The 17393-nt window shown below is 44.7% G+C and overlaps 1 protein-coding gene across 1 annotated transcript in view; it reads left to right on the forward strand.

Annotated features, from left to right (window-relative positions):
* Positions 1-16027, forward strand: part of exoc4 (exocyst complex component 4) — a 91880-nt gene extending 75853 nt beyond the window's left edge. The window contains exons 17-20 of the mRNA XM_030113598.1: positions 1231-1375; positions 3250-3428; positions 3515-3674; positions 14525-16027. Of these exons, the coding sequence (XP_029969458.1) occupies positions 1231-1375; positions 3250-3428; positions 3515-3674; positions 14525-14762 (722 nt within the window). The 3' untranslated portion in view covers positions 14763-16027. The remainder of the gene's footprint in view (positions 1-1230; positions 1376-3249; positions 3429-3514; positions 3675-14524) is intronic.
* Positions 16028-17393: the final 1366 nt, after the last annotated feature.

Consider the following 17393-nt stretch of genomic DNA (forward strand, 5'->3'; position numbering starts at 1 on the left):
CAAACAAATTGAACGACCAACCTCAGCCTTGTAAGACAACCTTGCCATCTAATCCACGATCTGTGAGTCAGGCCCGTGGGGATTTTCTGTTTTCTGTTTCTTTAAAAGCTCGTTTGGAATCAGAGAGCTGCCAGTCAGACACCATCGCTACCCTTTACTAGTAAATACAGAAAGTTGTTTTTTTTTTTTTTGTTTTTTTTTTCAAGTGCAGAAAAAAGTATAGATGCATTTCTTAGAAGAATAAATTAAAGTTGACCAAAAATGTTTTGGAGTATTTGACTTTCTTGGGCTGACTGGAGAATAAATGAGTGTAACAACAGTTTATCACTGTTTTCATTTTTTGTCTCTTCTGGAGCTATCGTTCAAAAAAAGTCACTGACCACAAGACGGATCACAGGCTCAGTTTGGACTTCCTTCTTTTTTGTCTTCAGCTGTGTGTGTGTGTCTGTGTGTGTGTGTCTGTGCATGTGCGCGTGTGTGTGTGTACCCACTTGCACGCACGTGTGACCTTCGGAAGGGCAGGAAGAATAACTAGGGAGCTGCCGTTGACTGCGGCACATCGATCGTGGACCCCTGCATTCTCCTGCTCAACAGTCACTCTTCGTACACACACACACACACACACACACACACACACACACACACACACACACACACACACACACTCGCCTCATTGACCAAATAGACTTACATATGAGTGACGGGGCCAATTTCTCTCCTTTTCCTCCCCTTGTTAATTTATGGCCATTGATCTACACTGAGCTGAATTTATATACACTCATCATGCTCCCTGGCTTTCTCTCTCTCTTTCACACACACGGGTCTTTTGTGTGGCTCACAATGTGGCGCAGTGACACATGCTCCTGCTGCCTCAGCACAAGTGGTGGGAAGAAAGTACAAGAACAGGCTGAAGGACTTGGGAATCGTGTGAAGTTGAACTAATGAGTTACTCGTCAACGTGTGCTGTGGTAATTGGCGTCCCTTACAGAACCTGATAATGACTACATGAAATGAAATGTGTGTTTCCATGGAGTTGATGTGCATTATCTGTGGGGGGGGGGGGGGGGGGGGGGGGCAGATGTCAAGTTCAGTGGTCATCTAATGTAGTTTTAACAAGCTGAAGCATTCTTCATCCAAAGCTTCGTCAGATGTTGCAGTATTGACTTGCTTTTCCTACTTTTGTTCAGTCTTAATGATGTTCTCTGTCCCTTCCCTCCACCCTCCACTCAGGTGCTTCTTCCAGCCTAGCGGACGGCCAGGGCGTTGGAGAAAGCGAGCGCAGCCGAGAGCAGATTCTGCAGACTCTGAGCGACCTGTCCAGGGGATTCCAGGATATTGCTGACCGCTGCCTTCTGGTGTTACATCTAGAGGTCAGGTATGTGGCGGGCGAACGCAGGAACACCCTGCAGAGGAACGAAAACAGACAAGATTGTTACACGATGGCTTTGACTCGGGGAAGACCTTCTATAAACCGTCCAGTGTCTGTATTTACGACTCGTCCCACAAAGCGACCACAAGCAGCATCCTGGAGGATGCATCATGAAATCAGATAAGCGTATAGAACCACTGAGCATCACACACACACACACACACACACACACACACACACACAGACACACACACAATCTGCCCCCGGTGCATGAGTCCAGAAAGGTATCCCTTATTTTCGGTGTGTGTTGTGAATGTCAATATCTAAGTTAATTTGCCACACCATATACTTTCTCACCCCCACCAAACGCTAATAGCCCTCCATCATCCCCCAGCCCCCCCATCCCTCCATGTACCGCTCTTTTCCCCTGAAGACCATTGTGTAGCTTATGCAATATTGTTGATGATTTCAGGAGAAAACCCTCCCCGAGGCTGATGTCGAGCTATATGCCACACTCCATTGACTCTCCCCATCTACTGAATTTCCCCTGATAGCGGTACCAGCTAAATGAAGCCATGAGGAAGAGAAGAGGGGGGGGGGGGGGGGGGAGATGGAAGAGAGATGAGTGAGGTTAAAGTGGTGGCATGGGTTAAAGAAGGGAGCTCCAGCCGCTAAGTGGGAGAAATGATTGAATAGAGAGCGACGGCGGCGAGATGAAGGCACTGAAAAGGTGCCGTGGATGTTGGCTCGGCCTTAGGGAAGGAGAGACGTTCACCCATATCATTTTATACCTTTCTGCTCCGGACACTGTGATTATGGAGTTATGAGAGTATTGACTTCTTAAGTCTAGACAGAAATTAACCTTCGACGCACCTTAAGGACGTGAGACTACGGTGTAGGTGTTTAATTATGTGGTTAAGGACACATCAGAACTCACCTCCTCTGCTCAATACAGTCTTAAAAACCATATTAGAAATGTTAAAATTAATAACAAAGCTGGAGACAAGGTTGCAGCTCACTGACCATGAGCTCGTTTGTACTGTATCTTCATTCAGCCAATACAAAATCTCTTTAAAAATAAAAGATTAAATACTCTGAATGCAGCAGGTTTTGATTTCTAGGCTCTAAATTGAGCCGTCAGCACTCTACCTGCACATGTAAATGGCATTCGTTTGAGATCGCCGCCGATTTTGAACAGTTCAGACAACTTTTCATCCCTTGTGGAAAAAAAAGTGTCTGTAACTTTCCCGTTGATGTCCACAGTCCTCACAAACCGCCGGCTATCGGCCTATTTCTGGGACGTCAAACACTCGGATGTCAAAAATACTTTCAACCAGCAACTGGATTCACTCCGGCGTGCAGAACGACCTTGCAAAGTGTCGAACTCAAACAGAAGATATAAACTTTGAATAAAATCAACTTCTGTATTCGATATATTCACCGATTTAGTAAAAGACGTGGGCATAACTGCAGTAGATACAGTTAAAATGGCTTAACATTAAAAATGCGTTAGTTTTTCCTCTGGAATACCGGCACACCACATGCAGCGTCATTCTCTCCTTGACTGAAAGGTATCCGGTGGTGGGAATTGAATAGATGGACGTATCGGGAGTGCCGTAAGCCGAAAGGTTTCCGAGGAAATTATAGGTATTAAAGGAGGTCGGCACCTCGGCGGCGAGTCAGACCGCCCGGTTTTCACTAATGTGTACCTTCTCACCACGTTGGTCCACAAACCGCAGGAAATCAGAGACGCTTTGTTAGTTGGACTCGGTGTTTTCATGACAGTGAGTCTTCTTCTACTGAGAAAATGCAAACAACTTTCAACAGTAATGTACTTCTTCTTCTCTTCCCTTTTTATTCCTCTGTGTTCTTTAACCCAGGGTCCACTGCTTCCATTACCTGATCCCGCTGACCAAGCAGGGGAATTACGCCATTGTGGCCAATGTGGAGAGCATGGACTACGACCCGCTGGTGGTCAAACTGAACAAGGACATCTCGGCCATAGAGGAGGCCATGGGAGCCGCCTTGCAGCAGCACAAGTTCCAGTACATCTTCGAAGGTCAGCAGCGTCCCGGGTGAAAAGTTAAACAGTTCAGTTTTCCTCTGCCCCGTTTCGTCTTTCCTCACTCCTCCTTCCTCCGTCAGGCCTCGGCCATCTCATCTCCTGCATCCTGATCAACGGGGCTCAGTACTTCAAGCGGATCAGCGAGTCGGGCATCAAGAAGATGTGCAGAAACATCTTCGTCCTCCAGCAGAACCTCACCAACATCACCATGTCCCGGGAGGCCGACCTGGACTTCGCCAGGTCAGAGTCCTTTCCCGCGTTATCGCAGCGTGAGCCACGCACGGCTCACACGCAGCGCCTTTTGTTGGCCGGAGCCTGGCGGGCCTTCCTTTCAGCGCTGTGGACAAAACCCAGCAAGCCTTCAGTTGTGCTGTACTTAGGCTCTCTTTCCACCAACACACGTTTATTGAGACCGATAACCTTGACGATAGCAGGAGTCTGCAGACACTCTGAGCTGAAACCTAGCCTTTTTGGACTTTCTTTTTACAGTGATGATTTCAATATCGCTTCATTCTAACAACTCATTTATACAAATTGCAATCAGACAAAAAAGTTGAAAACCCTGACTGTCTGATTTCTGTTTTCCAGAGATGATACATTGATCCAGTATTGCTACACACCTGCACACACACACACACACAAGTTGGCCAGATGGTCAAACAGATTGTCAACCACACTGTATGTGTGCGTGTTTGTGTGTGTGTGTGTCTGCAGGGTTGTTGGTATTTATTTCTTATTCATACATTTAGATTTTGTCAGTCTACCTGCTGTTGCCCGGCGCTGCCCAGTCCTGACAGGCATGAGGGAAATCAGCTCTCAGACATCTTTGTGAACAAGATGGAGGGAGGAGGGGGGAGGGGTGGGAAGAGAAAAGAAGCCAGAAAAAGAGAAGAGTGATTCATAGTATTCATATGTTGTTGGTTTTTTTTTTTTTTTTCCCTCCCTCTTTTAGAAGCTTGTGTCCTTGACAAGAGAGGATGGGTGATGGGAAAGATGTAGGGAGAAGCATGGAGAAAATTGAAAAACTAAGTGAAAGGAAGTTATAGAAAAGGCGTCTTTTTACAAGGAGAGACGCCGAATGTAGCGAGAGAAGGCGGTGTGGGTATAAGATAGCAGGCAGCGGAATCCGAGGTGAAGGTGAAGCACGTACGAGTAAAAGGGCAGCAGAAGGGGAGAAAATGAATTGAAATTTGAAATAAATGGCATTTAAAAGTGAGACCAATAATAAGGTTTTGATAACAGGCTTTCAAACTGTGAATAGTTTTTCATCACAGAATTTTTGAAGCTTGTGCAGAATGTGTCGACTCATGTCTGCCATTTTTCAGCCATAGCATTTTGACGGTCGACAAGCACAAGGCTGTTGTCTTTGGTCTCGCCGATGCAGAAAGCTGAGGTTCCCTCAGGAATAACAAAGCGGATAAAGTATATAATGCCTCGAACTGTACTGGATGTGGAGGACCATTGATTAGTGTGTTAGTTCTACCCTCTGTCAACTTTGATTACGGAGAAACGCCGGCGATGGCTTCTCTGTCTTCCCTCTCTTTTCCGCCGCTCTCTCTGATTACGAGGCGTGGGTGGTGTGGAGGTGTTGATTGGGAATTGCAGAGCACATTGTTTACACATTCATGGCTTTTCGGATTGGCCGGCCTCTGGCTCCGAGACACGCCGGCACGCACACACACACACACACACACATCTGCTGCGCATCCCCTGCTCTCAGCCTCGCATAGATACTCAGCCAAGCCAATCAGCATTTTGAAATAAGCATATTTATATGGAGAATATGAATATTCAGAATGTGTGCGTACACCTGCTCTTGGAGCTGACCATACGGCGTGAATGAAACATGTTGATGGGAAAAAGGTAAAATTGTGTGTTGGTGGCATACTAAAGAGCCTGCAGGTGATGTTTTGAGGCTTTTGTAACTTTGAAACCGTCGTTTTTTTGGAAAGAGGTTCAGAACAATATACAATAGTTATATGTATATTTTGCTGAGGTTTACATGAGGATATTTTTTTCCACATATGACTTTTGTTGCATTTTGCCGTTTTCATGAAGCTTTGTTGCAAACCGTGTCCAGAAGCAGCAGTGAGAATCAAGAGTGAGGAAAAGAGGCTAAAAGGAGAACATTCATCAGCATTTTATTGCCACCTCTGGAGAAACAAGAGCAAAATGAGAAAAGGAAGTGATCACAGCAGGAAGTCAGCTTTGCAGAAAAGCGGCAGATGCCTCCTTGTGTATCCATGTATTATTATTTCTTTTAATTCCTTTGTGTGCGTGTCTGCGTGAGTGTGTCTTTCTCTTGCTGAATCCATGCACTTGTATGAGAGAGGAAAGAGGTGGACAAGGGCGCCATAAAAGCCTCTGATATGAGTTAAAGCTAAGGAGAGGCCTGGTACCCGGCACTGCAGAGCTCACAAACAAAGCCACACATAAAAGACACACAAATACACATTTTCAAACACTCACTCTCCGGGCAGAGAGATGGGGAAACATTGCCACCTTGTGGTCGAGCTCACATCTCGCTGCGGTATAAAAGAGTAATAGCCTTTCAGATGTTGATGTGTTTCTCCCATAAGCTGATCATACTAAAGTTTGTATCTTTATATGTGTGTGTGTGTGTGTGTGTGTGTGTGTGTGTGTGTGTGTGTGTGTGTGTGTGTGTGTGTGTGTGTGTGTGTGTGTGTGTGTGTGTGTGTGTGTGTGTGTGTGTGTCTTTTCCTGTGTGTGTGGAGAGCATGTGCACTTGTATCGTCCTATAGCAGTCTCTTGTCTCTCAGTCAGAAGTTTGGCAGCAGTATCAGTGTGTGAGTCAAGGTCAAACACACACACACAAACACACACTTTCACACTGGCACTCCGGTGGACACACACACACCCACACACACACACACACACACACATACACCATCTGCTCAGAAACAGTTCAGGGGCTCATTCTGCAGACCTGTGTGTCACTGCAATGTCACATCTGTGTGTGTGTGTGTGTGTGTGTGTGTGTGTGTGTGTGTGTGTGTGTGTGTGTGTGTGTGTGTGTGTTCATTTTCCAGTCATGTCACTCCACTGATCGCTGCTCATTGTTACACTCGTCCATCTGTCGTCCGTCTTCATGCTGATTCCTGTTTTCTTGACAGAGTAAAGATGACTTAAACTTTTGATTTAAAAAAAAAGGTGACATACTATAAATTGACAAATTCATTCATTCGCTCATTTCTTTTTCATGTGTTTCAAGCAATAATATTCCAAGTACAAAAAGCTTGCATAGAACAAATCAATAAGTGCTTTTGATACAAATACAACAAAACAACAAACAGCAAAACAAAAAGAACAAACTATTTTTCCCCTCCTGCATTAAAGGGAGTCGGAAGAAGACAACTTGTTAAAACACAAACACTTTACTTTAGTCTTATTTTATTACTGTCCATCCATTTTTAGTTTCTTTAAGTCCTCATTAACCATATTCCTGAGTTCATTATGATTGTCATGATTCTAGAATATATCGGTGTCATCTGCAAAAAGTATGACTTTTACCAATTGAGATACATTAAATCTGTCATAGGTACAGATCGTGAGCAGTTTTGGTCCCAAAACGGACCCCTGGGGGACGCCACAAGATATACCAAGTATTCAAAGGCAAAGTTAACAGTCCGTTACAATGTGGCACTGAAGTACAAAGAGTACAAAGTTTTTCTTAGTTTTTCTAAATGTTATTTTTTATTACCAGAGTTGCAGCAGTGGAAATCAAATAAAAGTTTTTTTTTAGTTCCTTGGATAGAGTCAGAATTAGAAATACAATCTTATTTAGTGGGGAAATGAAAGTTCTGCTTGGTATTCAAGTAAACAGCATTAAAATTTGATAGCACAGTCCAAGTTAGCAAAGTAATAAAAACTCTAGTTGTTATTTATGTTTGTTTATATATTCAAGTCGCAAATGGAATCTGCACCACTTGTAATATCTCCGTTCTACCGTTCATCTATCTTTTATAGTGGATCCTGGTGGATTGTGGGTGAAGGGGTCTACCGTACCACTAATACTTACATGTCTGTTGCAAAATGTGTATTTCTGTTTCCTGTTGGATACGGAGAAAACATGTTTTGTTCCCTGACATGTGCATGCACTGTCTTTAAGGAGAACATGGAGGTAAATAACAGTCATTCGGCGTAGCTGTGTCTGCAGCAGCAGGTTTCTTCTCTTGCTCCTCCAGTCAGACTCATCATCACACACACCAACATGCGTGGAGCCCTGAGCTGCCTGCTGACCCGTGCAGGCAGCTTTGCGCCGCTGTCATAACATCCTTAGCAAACTGGCGGAGCCCTCTTAGCGCGTATGGGCTAAACAGCGGCCTGACAGGCTCACGGCGGAGATGCCCCCCCTCCAACCCCCCCGAGTTCAGGCCATCGCACCCACCTGTCTGCGTCTGGAAATTACCGCAGTGTGCAAGAAGCAAGACTATTGTGCATCGTCCCGAAGCGTAGCGCCGCAGTGTCGGCAAATAAACTGCCTGTGGTTGTGTGAGTGTGTGTGTGTGTGTGTGTGTGTGTGTGTGTGTGTGTGTGTGTGTCTAAGCTGTGTGTGTCAAGGTGACAGGCTGGTGTGTCTACAGAGAATGTGGTAATAAGTACAGTTGACGGCCATGTCAGGAGGCAGTGGGTGTCAACAGATAAAACTGTTTGTATTTAGGCCTGGTTTCAGTGCGCTGTCGCTTTTGTTCCCTCCCTGTCACCTTGTGTCTCTTTGTTTATCTCTCTCTCTCTCTCTCTCCCTCTTCTATCAGTCCCTTCTTCTCCCTCTTTGCCCCCCCCCCTCCTTTTTGCTATCGTCCAATCACCTGCGCCGCCCCTGCTGAATTGAAATTTTCCCGTCTTCTGTCAACCCCTCCCTCTTTCTGCTCCTCTTTTCTCTCTCTCTCTCTCTCTCTCTCTCTCCCTCTCTGTGCATGTGCAAGCTGTGGTTTGATGAGACTGGTCTTTGCTGATGAAGACTGTCTCTGGGCTCCTGTGTTTATGTATGTGCACCTCGCAGCTTGATGACGCTCGTCTTTGCTGATGAAGCGTGTGTGTGCGAGTGTGTGTGTGTGTGTGTGTGTGTGTGGTTATTGTGCATGGCGCAGCACGATGAGACTGGTCTTTGCTGATGAAGCTTCGGTCTCAGAGTCTCTGCAGACCTTTCCTCATTACCAGCAGAGAGACAAATGCACTGCTCTGGAGGGAGAGGAAGGCAGAAGGAGGGAGGCTTTACAACGAAATGGGAAGAGGCAGGAGGATATTCCGTGTGAGATTACATTCCCAGTAAGCAGCCTACCATTTAAAATACCATTTATCAATAGGGGCCATCAGATTTCCTCACTTCATAGGAAAAATCCACTTTTTGAAAAAAAATTATAATACTACACATCCCCATCATGGCGATATGTAAACATAGAGCTCCACTGCAGCTGTCAGTTTTCATAGTAGTAGCAACATGCTTTCTGGCACACAAGCCTTCCAGATGCACAGCAGTCAGAAATTACTACTGTCAAAGCAGCGACGGGAAGATTTACTTGAAAAAAAAAAAAAACAGAGAAAGGAAGAGAAGACAGTATAAGGGAAGGAAAACTGACAGGCTGCTCGATGTATGGTCGACACCTTGAATGAGTTATCTTGAAAGGCAATAAGGAAAACGGAAACTGCCGTGAGAGGTTTCTGCTGTGGTTTCAAAAAAGTTTAGGCATATATGTCTATATATCAGGAAGGATTAGATCCTCTTCTGGGTTTTTTTTCACAGGTAAGCCTCACAATCATACAGATTTAATGCCGCCAACTCCCTGACTCCTTTACTTTTAAGCGTATCTTAGGATCACAGCGTCCCTGGGTGAAGGGTGCTTCTTTAATGTGCCAAAAATCTCATTTTAGTGCCTGATTTTTAGAATAGGTGTGGAAGTTCTGGCTGGAATCTACTACTATATTCCAGATTTCTTGATTTTTTTAGGCCAATTCTTGGTGCAGTCCCTAAATGTTGTGAAAAGAGTTTCAGAGTCTGTTCAGACCTCGCAACAATGATGCCCCCAACAGGCCGAAAGCTGAAAGACCAGGGTGACTCATCAATATCTTATCTCAATAAGCCATTAATTATTGCTTTTTAGCTACTCATTTTACAGTGGGAACAGAATTTCAGAATATAAAATAAGGAAACTCGTCAGGAGCTTTGTTCCTGCAGTAAGTCTCCGTTCAAACCGGAGAAGTTCCATCGACAGACTTTCCATTATTTCTTTTCCTCCTCCCACTCCTCCTCCTCCTCCTCCTCCTCCTCCTCCATCCCCTCCCCACTAACTAATGTGTTGTTCCAAACACGCTGACAGAGGCAGCCTGTAATGGCCTTAATATCGTACACGCTGGAAATGAGGGGAAATGAATTGTGCTGAATCTCATCTTTCACTCACTTCTCTTCTCTTTTGTCTTTCACATCCTGCCCCCTCCACCCCCCTCACCCCCCTCCATGTTGCTCCCCGCTTTAATCTCGTGGCGTTGTGACATACATGTCCGTCCGCCCTGCGATGCATCATAAATTGACCTAATATTATTTGTAGATGAGGTTGGGGAGTCGGGGAGCAAAGTAAAATTTAATAGAGAGCACACCCTGTGGGGAATATTGATGAACGTACACACACTCAAACACACACACACACACAATTGAAATCAGTGCTCCTATAGGTCGGATGCAGGTGGAAATTATTGGAGTTAGTGCGGAGAGTGCACAGAGGGGGGCTGATGACCATGACGGGCGGCAGAGCAGCGAAAAACAAAACTCCAGCGCGAGTCTGGAGCGTTTCTCTAAAATTCTTTTTGAACCTGTTTTGTGCAAATACAACATGCATACATACAACAGAGTGTTCCTGCCATTTGATAATGCTCTGCTTCTTTAAAGAGCTCATTTCTACTCCTCCATTGACAGTTCATGATTTCAGAATTCGTCTTTTAACGCTTCACATTTTGGGACTGGCGGTCGAGTGAGTCCATCTTTATTCCAGCAAAGCTGTTTTCTTGAGATCGTCGGGGTCGGATCCTTGAGCAAGACAACTGCACCTTGGGAGGCGAGGGCAGTTTTTGTTGTGCGTATTCTGAGAGTTACCTTGGACAAAACAGACTGCTACTGAAAAATCAGAGAGGGATAAATATTACATGTGCTGTTGTTCACAAGATATCCCAATAATATTCCAGAGATATTATGCAAAAAAATGGAACAATGAGGTAGTAGGCTGAACTATATATAGTATAATATAAATTTACAAAGCTTGACTGGCTTTTAAAGCGGATGTGATGTCTCTCTTGAGAGATCAGAAGTGATTGTTTTATTCCAACTTGTGCCCACGGCCCACCTTTGATTAATTAAGAGACTAAGTGTGTCCCCTCTGAACCCTGTGCTTCATTGTGCTCTGAGATTATCTGCCATTAAAGTGGCGACAGAGGATTTCAGACCGGATGCTTGGATCATTAACATATAGCCTGAGACTTAAAGACGGAGGGGCAATCAAAACAACAATTTACTTAGTTTTTTTTTGTGCTGGAATCAAGGGGGTTTCATTAACTAGCATCTTTAAGGAAGAAGTGTGCGCGTGTGCGCGTTTCACCGGGGGTTCTTTCCTGATGGCGGGGTGCTGAGAGATTTTAATCTTATTAACAGCCCTTACCCCGCTTGGCAAATGGCTTTCCAACAGCTTGGGTAATGAACTGTTAGAAAGTGTTTTCAGCGCACGCTAACATACATCATTCAGACACACGGGTAGAAGCACACACCTCGGGATGTTTTGTTTCGTGTGGTTTTTTTTGTTTTTGTTTTTTTTTTACTTTCCGAGCCAGATCGCCAGCTGTCCTCACAGCTCAGACGCACACTCCTAACCAGCTGACGGTCTCTCCCGCGGACGCCGCCTTGCTGTATTCGACGTTAGAAGCCACAGAAAGGATTTAGCACTCTTTCATCTGCTATAAATGAGCATCAGCGGGTCTGCTTTTAGCACGTCCTCTGTGGGAATTCTTTCTTCTTAAATGCACCAAATACTGTAGTTTAGGCCAAAGTTGGTATCTGTTCAAATGGTCGCAGTAATAAATTCAGCTTCCAGCAGATTCTTGAATCTAAAGCCGAATAAATGTTTTCTGATATTTCCAGTAATTTTTTTTTTTTTTCCACTTTGGGGGGACGCAATGCAACAGCTCAGGGAGTCACATGCAATTTTTACCAATTTCCTTATTGTTCTGCTGAAAACGTGCCTCCCCTTTCCGAGTGTTTAAAGCTCTTTACCCCCAACAAAAGAATGGGGTGTGTGTTTTTTCCGCGGGTTTAGCGCGTTCTCTTCCTATTAGATCTCATAACGAGGTGATTTGCCTCAAGAGTGCAGTTAAATGCCGGGTCTGGGAGACGGAATGGGAGCGCATGTCGCGCCGCCGTTTTGCCGCAGACTCTGTAGATACAAACAGAGAGGCACTTTTCGATATTTGTCAGGCCGAAAGACAAACGCTCAAAATCACAGCACGTTTTATGACCAGATAACGCCACAAATGGGAGCCATCCTTCGCTGTTTTGTTCTCCCCTTCAATCCATCTCTCCTCCTGTTAAGGTGTAAACTAATGTTGCTCTCATCAATATTGAAAATCTCTTTCATAAATGAGCTCGGGGATGAAAAAATGAACGGGGCCTTGGAGAGAAAATGAGCGCGGAGTCGAGAGCGAGACAGAATGCAAATGCTCAGACGACCAAGGGCATCACTTGTCAAAGGAAGGCCAAAAAATAGATACTTCTCGCCGCTGTTCTTTTTAGTCAACCCTGTTTTGTTTTTTTATTTCTTTTTATCACTCCATCTCATCCGATCCACCCTTCCATTACTCTTTCCAGACCTGTTCTCACTGTTGAATCTTCAAAATGACAGCACATAAAACACCTCCGAGCAGAAGCTCCCTAAGTGCTCATTAACGCCTCGTTAGCATAGAAAATGAACATCTCGAGAAGGGAATGGGTCTGGGATGGGTGGCGGAGCTAAACAAATGAGTTAAAAATACCTTTTTTCCTTGTCTTTTCTTTCTTTCCCCAAGCCGCATCAGAAATATCAGAATTAATTTGCTTTCTGATAACTTCCTCCTGGAACAACGCAGAGCCTCACCCCCCCCCATCCGAACAGCAGCTTTTAGAAACAAGTCTCTGTTTTCCTGCTGTCTAAGGTTTGAAAACAGGTGGACCTGACATTTCCTCCCCCCTCTGTCACAATAACTTCAACTTTTTTTTCTTCAGCCTAACAAAGTCAGAGCTGCAGATTTCACTCTTCATTAAATAGCTGCTCTCAGAAAGCAGCGGGGGGCCACTCCTCCTGAGTGACCAACACCCAACGACAGTTTGGGATAAAAAAAGGTTCCTCTGTTCGAAATAGAAACGGTTTATAAAGGTATTTCACATTATAACATGTCAGTATTTTTACATCGTGTTCCTCTGTTATCATGAAACTGCGATGCCATCCAAACTGGGACTGGAGCTGTAGCAGCATTCCGTTGTAATACAGTGACACCTAGTGGTCGCAGGTGGTTTCGTCTGGTGCTTTTCAATATATAAGTTGTTTATGAATGTATGGAAAAAGTGCAACTTATCTAGAAAATACAGGAATAGTAAACAATGTTAGCTAAAGAGGATAGAGGCACTAAAATGTTTAACCTGCATTCAGAAATGTTAAATTTACACTGGATCCCTAAGAAAGTTTGGTGTAAAATCCAGCAATGTTTCTGTCCAGTAATTTCTCCATCATCAGAACAAAGAAGAATTTAACTAGGCCTTGTTAAAACAACAATGTTTTCAAGTGAAAATGGAAAACCTTTACTGAGTTCTGGTGGTCAGCTTACATGACAGTGGACATTTAGTGGTGCTCTTCCCTCCAAACGCTGCACTGGGGTAACGCTTTCCCGCAGACCTCAACACAGAGAGTAGCGTTATCGTCCAACTGCAGCACACACAGAACTGTGTGCGTTCAAAAAGAAGCCGAACTTGTTGCTCAGTCATATCTGCTCTGCTCAGCACTGTACATCGCCACAAACTGATCATCTGATCTTCAGCTCTCTCTTCCTCTGGCTGTATCTCCGACTACTGTATGGAAGCGTATCACGCGGTGCATCTTTAGAGAACAGGATTTATCCCACAGCTCCAGGCAGACAGCGATGAAATCTCCCCCTGTATGTTTGTCTGCATTTTGGCCATCCATTCGAGAGCAATCCTGCATGAGTTCTCTCGCCCAGGTATTTGGACTTCTTTTTTTTTTTTTTTGCCCCCAAGCAAAGACAAAAGCCTCGTCTGTCCTGCATCCCAGCGCTGCTTCACTTTCACCTCCAGGCTTTTTGTTCAGGAATGTTTACGACAACTTACACTCCCACAAAAATCCATATTTATGGGCCATTGTTGTGTTTTTAGTAGCTTGATGCTAATAACTTCTACACTCGCTGGTGCACGAGAGATGAAAACAAAACAAGAGTGTAGACGGTGTCCTCATAACAAATCCACACACACACACACACACACACACACACACACACACACACACACACACACACACACACACACACACACACACACACACACACACACACACACGCGCAGAGTTCCCTCCCTGACCTTTGTGTGTGTGTGTTGCCGCAGTCTGCAGGTGGAAGCGCTCGCTCTCTCTTCAAGCCCAGGCTTTATCAGTATGTACTTCATGGTCTTTTTTCAAATGGCCCATTGAGGCATTAGGTCCTGGTTAAAGACCTATTAATTCTACACACACACGCCTCCTCCCTCCTTTGGCTTTGTCAACAGTGTTTCATTAAAGTGGTCTCAGTAGTTTGTAGCCGGTGAATGTTTTCCCTCTACCTCCAGCTCCCGGCGGCGGCAGGGTGAGGTCCTTGAAGTCCTTTTTAAGAAAATTGGGCCTGACAGCAACAGCATTTAGTCTGGCTTTAGTGTTTTCCCCTTTGTTGTTGTTGTTGTTGTTTCTTTTGATTCAGCACTAAAGAAATTAGGAATTTAAAATGTTGCTTTTGTTACATTCCTTCAGTTTTTCTTTAATATTCCTGATTGTCTCTGTCTGTCTTTCTCCGTCCAGGCAGTACTACGAGATGCTGTACAACACCGCCGACGAGCTGCTCAACCTGGTGGTGGACCAGGGCGTCCGCTACACCGAGCTGGAGTACATCAACGCCCTGTCGCTGCTCCACCGCAGCCAGACGGGCGTGGGCGACCTGAGCACTCAGAACGTCCGGCTGCAGAGGCTGAAGGAGATCATCTGCGAGCAGGCCGCCATCAAACAGGCCACCAAGGACAAGAAGATCACCACCGTGTGACGATAGAACGGGCTGGGCGGGGAGAGGGGAGGGGGCGGAGCTGCCTTGAATTCAAAGACGAGCGGATATCAAAGATGACTAGGATATGTAGATCATATATAAATATCAGCTTTGGCAGCACCGACTCGCTCTAATTGGGAAGCGAAGTCACATCCTACACTCCAAACTTTGCGAGTCTGGCTGCAGATAAATCTGAGGTAACCCATATTGGCAACTCGCACTGTTTAAGAGACGTGACAAATGCAGCTCCCAGACTCACGGCAGTCCTCCGCTTCCCCGCGACTGCAGCTCCACATAAAAGACAATTGTCTTGGACACTCACCCGAACTTGGGCTCCATCTCATCTCATTTTCCTATTAGATCTAAACTGCAGCTCTCAATTACACCTCTATCTCCCCTCTCCTGGCGGCCCCGGGGGCCCACTGATTCTGTCTGCGAAAACAGATGCCAGATTAGACGTCTGAATGAGGCCACATCTTCCGCCTGCTGCCAATTTGGGTTGGTCCCCGAAGAATTCCTGCGCTGAGAATTGTATCATATCTGCAGTTGTTAAAAATCTGTTTATCTGTCTTTTTTTTTTTTTTTTTTTTTTCATATAGTTTGTGCACTAAACTTGTACGCTGTTGTGGAAAGTTGTGGGTAGATAAATTGGACAAAGAGGACAAACTCCGTAAGCAGCTTTCAGTTCCTGGATATCACATGTTGGTATGAATACATTTCAATCATCCTGTTATCCCTGTGAATTGTAACTTCTGCCATTTTGGGTCTTCATTTCCTCTCCAGGTCTTGTAAAACAAGCAAAAAAAAAAAAAACTGGAAAGAGAGAGAGAGAAATCGCAAATCATTCTCCTCCCTGCAACCCTCCCTGTTTTTAGTTCATTAACTTGGGAGAGAAGTACTTAACAAGAGGAGGAGAGGGGAAAGGGAGCCTTGTCAATACGGCTGGCCCAGCGCCGGTCTCCCAGAAGCCCACAGAGCAATCCATCATAATGACACATCGGCCGGGATCGATGGGAAAACAACTGTGGAGCCGCTCAGCGCCTTCGCCTTCCACTCCGAAATGTACGCTCGCCGTGAAATCTAAAATCTGCTCATTCGCCTGTTCACTCTCGGAGATACTTCTGTATTGTTATACATGGGATACTTTGATATAATGCTAAGTGAAGATGCTACTAGATCACAGTTGTTTCTACTCTATAATAAACCCACATGATCTGCCACCACATACACTAATATGCACAATATAATAAAGTCTTCAAATTCCAGCCTCCCCTTGTTGCATCATTTCACTTTTTTTTCCTCTTGTGGTTTCGCAAAGCTTCGGGGAGTTTGTTCACACGGTAACACTCCTCCACATGTTGATGCGTCGGAGACATTTCTGCCGTTTATCATAGTAGTGGCACGGCAAATCCAAAGGCAACACCTCGCTGACAGACGTGATGGGCTGTGTGACACGGCTTTGAGCGTGAAGTGAGAAAGTGGAGCATGTGGGAATCAGGAAAATAAACACACGGCCGCATACCACCTGGAGGTCTTGTTTTGTTGTGGGCTTAAAATCCGTATCTGGTGGGCTCTTCGTGGCACAGTGTGATATTTGCAAAGCTTCCAGGACCGAAAGGGGGTGACCCAGCTGGGGGGCGACGGTGTTCGGAAAACAGCATTTTCTGCCCCGAGAAGGTTTAAGTCGAAGCAACTGGTGTGGAAACATTTCGATGAAAGCACAAGTTCACCTCCAGGAATCTCTGGAACATCAGTCTGTATGACTGCAGCCTGGGAAAGTGGCCATGCCTGATCCTTAGTGACTGCACTATTTATCTACACACTTATGAGCAATAGTAAATCAGTAAAAATCACCAAATTCCTGAGTTAATGGTTGTATTGTTTAATAAGATTTGTGCATTTTGAAATTTGTGCTTTGAAATATAGGAAAATAAATAAAATTAAAGAAGATATTTGATGATCTGCAAGGTGAACCAAGAGAGAATAGTTTTTATCAAATAACACCTTTGAAGATGGAATTACTCCATAACCTTTCGCAATAAATATATAGGTTTCAAATAGTATTGGGTGTATGGAATAACACCGTTTTTTCTGTATATTGTCTGCTCTCTTCGGAGGTTTCTGATTTGCATAAATGCAGCACTGTCTGCTGTTGTAGATTGATGCTAATCCCCTAAATAACATCTGATTGCAGGCTTTTTGTCAATCTATCCTGTCTCAATGTTTTTCTCTAAACAATGAAAAACCCTGGACAATTTAATCCAAATGTTTCCTTGCATGTTCAGTTTGACAGTGATGGCACAATTTGCAATAAATGGTGATAATGTCGAGTGCTGTGTGTGTAGTCCCCAACACACACTTCAGATCACTTCCTGCTCAAATACCGGAGCCTCACACTGCAGTAAAACCTGATAATATATTAGTTTTGTTCTGGTTCTTGAAAGTTCTGAACATGACATGAAAAGTATTCTCGTTTGAGTAGTTTGATATCTACATGCTTCCTCTGGTTTATACTTTAAGAAAATGATGCGTGCTTTGCAGACGACACAGATTTACGTCACTTTTCATTAGACTGCAGTTAATGCAAGCGCTGCGTGAGGAAACCAAACTTTTCTTCACCTTAAAGATAAA

The sequence above is a fragment of the Salarias fasciatus genome, chromosome 17, assembly GCF_902148845.1.
Source record: "Salarias fasciatus chromosome 17, fSalaFa1.1, whole genome shotgun sequence".
In the NCBI taxonomy this organism is placed as follows: domain Eukaryota; kingdom Metazoa; phylum Chordata; class Actinopteri; order Blenniiformes; family Blenniidae; genus Salarias; species Salarias fasciatus.